Genomic DNA, 9,601 nt, shown 5'->3' with positions numbered 1-9,601 from the left:
AAAAAAAAATCTAAAAACCTGATGGATAAGATAGTGCATATATTTGTTTATTTATTTATTCTTACGATATAAAAAAAAAAGTTAAGAAAAAGAATAGTGTTTAACAAAATCCCCTGAGTAATAGTAATTTAATAGGAATAAGAAAAGAGAGAGCGAGTCAACTCAAACAATGATGGACTCTCTCGTGGTTCGAATTCCACTTGCACTCAGACACCTATATATAACACAACCAATCCTCACTCAAACAATGAGTGTAAGAGAAACAAAAACGCCATGGTTGAGGAAGCTGCTACCTCGAACTCGCCGAAGCGCCAAAACCACGGCTTCATCGTAGCCATCTCAGCGATCCTAGCGCTGTTGACGAAGCGCGGCGGCCGCAAGCCCAAGCAGAACAAGGACGATGATTGGAAAATGGATCCAAAGTCGCAGAAATCGAAGCCTAAGAAGCTTCTCAGCAACATAAGCAACAAAGCGCTTTTTCACAACCACAAGAAGTGTAACAACAAGCAAAGCAGCATGGAGGAAGAGAACGACGGAGGGTGGGGAAACGGCGGCGTTTGGCAGAAGGAGATTCTCATGGGTGGCAAGTGCGAGCCGTTAGATTTCTCCGGCGTTATTTACTACGACGGAAACGGGAAACAGCTCAGCGAAATCCCGCTCAGGTCGCCACGCGCCAGCCCCTTGCCCGGTTACCTCACGCGCCTCACCCCGCAACGTACCCGCTGAATTTTCCTTCATCGCCACCACGCGGCGCGTCGCTCTTATTTTAGATTTTTAATTTTCACATCACTGTTTGTTTTGCTAGCGTTGTAGTCGTAGGTGGTTGCTTTGTTTTGGTTGGTGAAAACATTTGTACAGGGTTTTTGCACGCAGCCTCCTTCTGCTTAATCGTGTGAGATATGAAATTACAACTTCTTAGGTTTCATTTTACCATCAAGCTTCACTTAGTACTCAACAGATTTTATTTAAAATTGAAAATATTTCTAAATTTAAAAAGAATTAGTCTCTGCCTATCTTTTTTACAAAATATCTGTTTACTTTGTGCCTAAAGTTCGTATATTTAAAAAAAAAAACAAGTTAAATTATAGTATATATATTCATCTCCTCTGAATTTTATCCTCGATTTTAGTCCTCTAATTTTAGAGAATGATCAAATTCTCAATGTTATATATAGTCATTGTTGATTAAAAAATAGTTTAATTAACAAAGGGAGCGAAAAATACAATTTGGAGAAACGGCGCAGCTTATGAGATGATGATGGGTAAAAAACAAACAGAGAATTTTTGTATGAACTTTATATTTGACAAGGATGGAAGAGGAATTACAAACAATTATTAAGTGTTTATTTGAAAAATAAAATAGAGATAATATAATGAAACATAAGTTTAAGAAAATGAATGGATCAGAGAAGACGGTTTTATTTAATTATAGATTTGGTGATTCCCTTGCGAGTAAGATATGCATAAAAAAAATGCAACAGTGTATTTGATTAAGTCTAATCCGAATTTGGTTTGATCACAGTGACAATGGCATGAAGTGATATTTAAAGATTCAGTAAGAGAAATGGAAGATTTGTCAAATTGGTGTTTGGTCGGGTACAAGTACTACCCATTATGTCATTCAATAATGTCCTTATATGGAAACAAAATAAAGATAGCTAACAAAGTAATAGTATACAATTTATATGGATTAAAAACATTATATTGTATAATTTATTAGTTTTATGTTTTCATTAATTGTTAATAATTGTTATGCCTTTATTCTTTTTTTATTTATTCATATTATGTATCTATTCAACTGTTCTAATTAATATATCCATTCCATATTTGAATCTTCTAAATTGTTAGTTTTCTTTTATTCTGTGAAATCTCTGTTTTTAATTAATTCATTTATTTTCTTAGACCAATAGTTATTACTCCATTCAATTGTTACATAAATGTATGATTTAATATTAATTGACTAATTTTCTATTTTATTAATTGTATCATCCCTGATTAATGAATTTCACCTTTTTATATGTGTCTAAAAGCAACTAATTGTTATAGTTTTGTCGATTGGTCTGTACAGATTTTTAGCTAGTGTTTTCATTGTTGCAAAAGAAAACTATTTTTATTCATTAATTCAGAGTAATATCTATTGTTCTGTTCATTTTTTTTCTCGTATGAAATATTTAAAAGAGTCATTTGATTATAATTATGTTTATTGAATGTAGTAACAGATTTGACTGATAATCTTAAAGATACAAGTCCGCAGATATAATAAGGTATAAAAAAATGATAAACAACATAGAAGAAAAATGTAGTTAACAAATTACGTATATGACAAATGGCATATAAATTTGTGAACGTGATCTACAATCATAAAATAAAAGCATGTAAAGATAAACATTAATAAATATGAATATGAAAAACGATAGTTGACTTCAAATCATGTCTGACCCATTCAGCGATAATACATAAGTCAAATGTTCAAAACTTTGACACTACTGTATGTGTTGTGAATATCGCTTTTAGATTCGGTGAATAATAATAATAATAATAATAATAAATAATAATAATAATAATAATAATAATAATAATAATAATAATAATAATGATAATAATAATAATAATAATAATAATAATATATAACAATATATAAAGAGGACGTCTTTTTTGTGTCTTTTGTCTCTACATTTCAAAATATCAATTTTACCCTTTAAAATATAATTATTTATTGAAATTTTAAAAATTGACCGTTATTTTTAATTTTTTTTTTCTGTTTATCAATAATTATTCTTTTATCTTTTCTTATATATTTCACTTTATTTTTAATAAATATAATTTTATTTTATATATTAACTTAATAATATTATATTATCATCACTTATTAATATAATATCATACATATTTAAAAGATGCGTACACACATGCACAGTGTGTACGAAGTCATATCAGAGTTGAGAGAATTGATCCATCGATAAGAAATTGCAAGGAAAAAATTTACCTTTCACAAGCTAAGCCTTTGTATTATTTTTGAAAAATAGAAAGACATCATCACATTTACAATCAAAGAAATTATGGTAGAAACGTGAGTTTGATCCCATGACTACTACTACTAATAATAATAATAATAATAATAATAATAATAATAATAATAATAATGTTATTCTTATGACTACGGCTATAAAAAAATAAACATTATCACTTTTAAATATGAAAATAACTGTATCACATTATGTTAATAGGTATTATTATTATTATTCATCTCAAATTGAATAGTTGAATATTTTGATAAAAATTTGATAATTTTTATGTGTTCAAATTTTACTTAATCAACTCATTTAATCCGGTAAGTTTTACGTTATTTTTATACATAAAATATCAATAAAGATACATGATATTTAGATTATTTATAAATAAAATATATTTTTTTACTATTCTTTTAAATAGAATAAATTATTTTTTCATTTAGATAAATTAATTAATTTTCTTTTTAAGATAGAATTTCATTTTTAAAATATGTATTTTAAAATTATAATTTACAAAAATATTATTCAAATAATATTCAATAATTTTTTAATATTTATGTGAGTATAACATATAAAGAAAGAGTGATTAATCGTGAAATATAATTTTTTTAATAGATTCCAAATTTTATTTAAATTAACTCATTTAAAACACACAACCCATCTAATTAAATGTTCATGTCTCATGGGAGTAAATGGTCTCAACACCTTTAAAGCTTATAACTTTAATAAATTAAGTTGACCTGTTTCCACACCGCATTCAAGTTAATAGGACAATGGATCCCGTACTAAAAGGAAAAAAAAAATTATACTTTTTTTTTGTATACATTTTTTTTTATTTTCATCTTTTAGATAACTACTTTTAAAATTAAAATAATTATTTTATTCAGTTAAAATAACCGTTTTCTAAAATTTATTCACTTTTTATTTCACTGTTTTAAATTTAAAACAACTATCGATAGTACAACTCTAAAAAATATTTATATTTATTTTTATAATGATAAAAAAAATTTATTGTTTTTATCAACACACATACACAATGGATGTGTTTTCACTATAATTAATATATATATATATATATATATATATATATATATATATATATATATATATATATATATATATATATATATATATATATATTCGTTTATATTTTTTAATTTAAAATTTTGTTTTAAAATTTTATTTTTTAGTTTTAATTTTTTTAATACATTATATTAAAAATACTTAAGAAATAAATTAAATTAAAAATACTTAAACTTTATATTAAAAAAATATTAATTCTGTTTTAACTAAATTTTAATTTTATTTAAAGTTTATGTTTTCTAAATTTTAAATGTTTTTTTTAGTTTATTTATTTTTTATGTTTTTATATTTTTTAATATATGTTTGAAAAATAAAATAAAATATCAATATCTATATATAAAATTTTATTTTTATTTAATGTATTGAAAAAATAAATATAAATATAAAAATAAATAAAACAAAAATATTATTAAACTTTAAATAAAAAAAATGAAAAATAATTTTTTTTAATTTAATTTTGAGTTGTGGAAGTCAACATATATATTAAATTTTGGAAGTCGATTTCGGGTAATATATATTGAATTTCGGAAGTCAACTTTCGGTAATATGTTTTGACTCTCGAAAGTTGACTTTCAGTAATATATTTTGACTTTCCGAGAGTTAATTTTCGGTTATATATTTTAACTTTCAGAAGTAATTTTCATCCCAAGTCGACATTCAAAAGTAAATTTAGGGTGTGATGTTCGTGACTTAAATGATTAAAATGTATTTTTGTGATTGAAACTTTTGTTTTAAAGGAGTAGAAGATGCGTTGGAGGTGCAGAAAGAAAGAACCCATATTTATTTAGTCAGACCGAATGTTAAGTTAAGGAATGATTTGAATCCCGTTTTTTGTTTCCACCACCCCACAGTATCAGGACAAAAACTTCAACAACCTTCATCATTATCCCCAGAAGGATATTTTAAAATACTTGTTTGGAAAGATATTATATTAAATACACTTAAAAAAAAAGTTAATTTTTGAAATTATATTCTGAAAAATCTTATATCAGAATACAAAAGTATTCTGAATGTTCTGTTCCGAAAATCTCGTTTTAGAAATCTTATTTTAAAAATTTAGAAAAATTTATTTTAGAAAGTTCCCACAACATGTAATTGGAAAGTTACTTTCGTAGAAGATAAAATGGTTATTTTGAAAACTTAGGTGGTGCACGGAGAAATTGTGGGGATATGGAGGTGCGTGAAGTAAAAAAACCTTTCTTAAAAGAATGTACTTTTAAAACTTAAATTATATCAATGATTTTGTTAAAATTTTAAATATAATGATTTTATACATAAATTATAATACATACGTATGATCTAATAAAATATTTTTATAACCAGAAATCAGCTAATCTTATGTTAAAATATCAAATAAAAATAATTTTATTCAATATAAATTATAAGAGTTTTCATCTAACTTAAAACTGTTTTACGAATTATTTTAGTTAATAGACAAACATTTTGACAGTTGTGGTAATTATTGCGATAACTATTTATATTTACGTAATATAATATCTATCAGTGAGAATGAACCACATCAAATATAACCTGACTCATTTAAAGTCTTAATTTTCTTATTTAATAAAAAAGTTCTAGGCTTAGACTATATAAAAATACCTGTTTAATTACACTAAGCCTAAACTTAAAAAATACATATGAATCCAGATGGGGTGATTTGTTTATTTATTTATTGAAATTTATATGCATATTACATTTTGTTAACTTTACGCTTTAGAACTATATTAACCTAGATATGTTGTAATCAGAAAAAGATTTGTACATAAACTAATAAGTCGTCAGATTTTTTAAAATGCCAAATCAGAAAGGAAAAAACATTAACTAATTAATCAAATCAGACATTAAATTTTTATACTATATTTATTTATGTTAAGTCTAAGATATTCTCATACTTGAGCATGTGCTCCACTCTGATGTATGTGTTTTGTGTTAGTTAATAATATTATAACAAGTTTTTTTTTTTTCTGACATTCAAGTTTGGAATGAGAAAATTTAGATGCACTTGTTCGACATATCATCTTTTTTAAATAATATTTTTCTGCACTTTCATTATCTTGCTTCCTCTTTCTATTTCTCAAGTTTTTTATTGAATAATAATTAGCTCGAGCTAACTAATTAATTATTATAAATTCATCGAAATACATAGAATAGAAGTGCCGTTTTATGGTAACCATGGGAAAGAAACTTGTCATCATGCACATTTCTTCCATTTCATTTCTGCATTATTTCACTTTTCATGGTTTTCATGAGTAAAAAAAAAAAAAGCAAACCAAGTTTATATAACTGACAACTACATTTTGCATTGAGAAATCTAAAAAAACATAAGGAGAGGGATAACCGACAGAGACAGACGAAGCAGACACACAGACACGTGGCACGTGATTCTGACTCAGACGAAGCTAAAGATACACGTGGAGGGAATAATTAAGCATATCACAAACAGCATCATAATAACAATAACAGGAAGTTAAGATAATGGAGTTACAGAGTTACATCGGGTGGGTGGTTCAGGCGCCGGGCGCTGCATCCTTGACCTTGCTCTGCAAATAGCCACCGTATTCTCTGGCGTAGTCTTTGACGTGGCTGGCGGTGTCGTATATGCGGCTGCGGGCATAGTCGACCCGGTCGGAACCGGGTGGGTGGAGGCCTCTGAAGTAGCGGTACATCCAGGACAAGGCGGCGACGAGGGAAACCGCGAATCCACAGACGGAGAAGAAGCCCGCGGTGACGACGAACAAGATGATGGTGGCTGGGACCCAGACGGGGCTTGAGACGATGATGAGAGGCGTGAAAAAGATGAGGCCGAGAATGGCGCCTGTGAGGGTGAGGCCCGCGAGGAGGAGAAAGACGGAGGCGGTTACGAGAAGGGTGAGGATGCCGCCGAGGTGGGCAGAGTTGGGGGCCCGGTCTTGGAGCTTTTGGAGGAACGCCGCGGAGAGGGAGGGTGTCTGGGCCTGGGCTTGGGCCGGGGTTGGATATTGGTCCGCCATGGGTGAAGGTTTGAACGTGTTGTGTTGTGTTGTGTGTGTGGATGCGTGAGAGAGAGAGAAGGAAGAGTGATTGAGGGAAAAGAGAGGTAATGAAGGAGAGTTGTGGTGTGAGATTGAGAGGGTTATTATGGTGACATGCAAGAGGATACGTGTTGGATCACTGCATTACATTCAGACTTTTTCTTTTCTACTTTTTCTCCTACATCCATCTTCGCTTCCTCCCTCTTCCCTCTTTCTAATACTACTATATTCATTTTTAGATGACATGACAAACAATTTTAAATTCCTACACATTACAAGGAATTAATTCCCAACTTATATATGCTCTAATTAATTCCTACTCATATGTACTAATTAATTCCTACATATGGATATGCAACTAATTAATTTTTTTATTCAACCACTTCAGACATAGTTAAGGTAACATCCCTCAAAATAGTACATATGCATGTAATATTCGTACTAATATATATGTTCAAGATTTTTTTTCCCTCTGCTGACTTTATTTGTTTTCATATCATATGCTCGTATTATATAAATTACTATAAAATGTAATTTATCTCCTGAACTAAATGTATAAAATATACCATTGTATATCAAATATACAATTAAGTATATATATATATATATATTGTTGTAAATTTTATATTAATTGAATAGGTAAATTTTCAATATATAAATAGGGTAATTTTTATCTTAAAAAATGTATTCTAAAGAGTTCATTTGTAAGGTTCAATTCAATTTAAATTCATACCAATTATGCTTACTATAAGACTTAGGGATGGCAACGGGTCGGGTCAGGCACAGATAGTATGATACCCGTACCCGACCCGCTAAAAAAAAATCCGCCTGTTACCCGTCCGTTTATCCGTTGGGTATCCGTTTAAAAAATACTCGCGGATATTTTTAAAACCCGCGGGTACCCGTGGATATCCGATACCCGCAAATATTTAAAAAAATATGAATTTTATAAATTTTTTAATATAAAATTATAAAAATAAAATATAAATTAAATTAAATTATAATTATAATTATAATTATAATTAAATTTGACATAATAAAATATACTGTTACTTCTAATTTTAATTAAATTTAACTTAATAAAATATAAATTAAATATTAATTTTAATTTTTTGCGTGTAACGGGTATCCGCGGGTACAGATAGTATGATACCCGTACCCAACCCGTTTATAACCGGGTATTAAAATACCCGTTACCCGCTACCCGTGGGTAATAAATACCCGCGGGTAGTAACTATCCGTCGCGGATTTTATCCGCGGATATCTGCGGACACGGGTATTTTTGCCATCCCTAATAAGACTTAAACTTATTTTGATTTCTAATAATTTCTTTTCAAATCTCACATATTCTTTACAATTATAATAGAAAATTATACTTAAATATGAGACTTAAAATTATAATTGAATTTTTAACAAGCAAAAAGACAAATATTTCCCTTCAAACAAAAATACTTTTAATCAAAACTTTTGATACATGGACCATCGACTCCAATATTATCGATAAGTCTTTTCTAATGGAAGAATCATGATGAAAATTACAAATGAGACACAAATCAAATTCATACATGAAATTGACAATATTTTCAATTCAATTCTTAAGTAATTCCTAAGTATAATGAATCTGTAAATTCTTTTGCATATTACTCAATTTTATCATTTGTATTTTTAATGTGAAACTTATACTTATTCAAATTTTTGGATTATATATATATATATATATATATATATATATATATATATATATATATATATATATATATATATATATATATATATATATTCAGTGTGTTATTAATCCTGTTGTGACATATGGTACGAGTGAACCAGGACAACGAAACCATTAGTATTTTATTCTACTTACTATAAAGCTTATGCTCAAGACTCACATATCTTAGGTTTTTTTATAGAAGATATTTTGTAGAATCATTATATATATTTTTTTAACATTTATCATCAACTCCAGCTCTAAGAAGCTTAATATGTTTTATTTCTTATTTTCATTTTTATTTTAGTTTGGTGTATTAATGATTAGAATTTGCAACCAACTTTGTTATGTATCTTTCTTTAAACTATTATAATTTATAATATTTAAATATTTGAAAGAATATTATTTGGTTGGTTTGTATTTTTAAAACTTATCTTCCCATTTTAGGTGAGAAAGAGTTGAATATACAATACTAAGAGAGCAAAACATAAAGAAACATTTGGTATGGAATATTGCCTTTTTTGTGTAATTTGTCAACAGTAGATGTGTTTGGCAAAATTGGCTGAAAACAGAGACCTAGTCATTTTGGGAATTCAATCAAATAATGAAATAGATTGAAAAATTTAATGAAAACAAATACTTAAGACCTTCTCTGATTGAGAAATTTATGGAAACAGATACTTAGTACTTTTTGACAGTTTATAATGGTAAAGAAATGATATATTTTGATGTGATTTTTATTGTCTGTAATATATTTTGTGATAGTTTTTAATTATTAAAATATAATATATT

The 9,601-nt window shown here is 27.7% G+C and overlaps 2 protein-coding genes across 2 annotated transcripts; one reads left to right on the top strand and one right to left on the bottom strand.

Annotated features, from left to right (window-relative positions):
* The first annotated feature begins 229 nt into the window (after window positions 1-229).
* LOC114179024 lies at window positions 230-937 on the top strand. Its single transcript, XM_028065211.1, has one exon. It carries the CDS (start codon window positions 274-276, stop codon window positions 724-726), a length of 453 nt encoding a protein of 150 aa, XP_027921012.1. The 5' UTR covers window positions 230-273; the 3' UTR covers window positions 727-937.
* Window positions 938-6,271: 5,334 nt separating this feature from the next.
* On the bottom strand, window positions 6,272-7,335 carry LOC114177114 (oleosin 1). Its single transcript, XM_028062363.1, has one exon. The coding sequence runs from the start codon at window positions 7,081-7,083 to the stop codon at window positions 6,601-6,603; it is 483 nt and encodes a 160-aa protein (XP_027918164.1). The 5' UTR covers window positions 7,084-7,335; the 3' UTR covers window positions 6,272-6,600.
* Window positions 7,336-9,601: the final 2,266 nt, after the last annotated feature.

The sequence above is a fragment of the Vigna unguiculata genome, chromosome 3 (genome assembly GCF_004118075.2).
Source record: "Vigna unguiculata cultivar IT97K-499-35 chromosome 3, ASM411807v1, whole genome shotgun sequence".
Lineage (NCBI taxonomy): Eukaryota > Viridiplantae > Streptophyta > Magnoliopsida > Fabales > Fabaceae > Vigna > Vigna unguiculata.
This window is presented reverse-complemented; position numbering and strand designations above follow the sequence as displayed.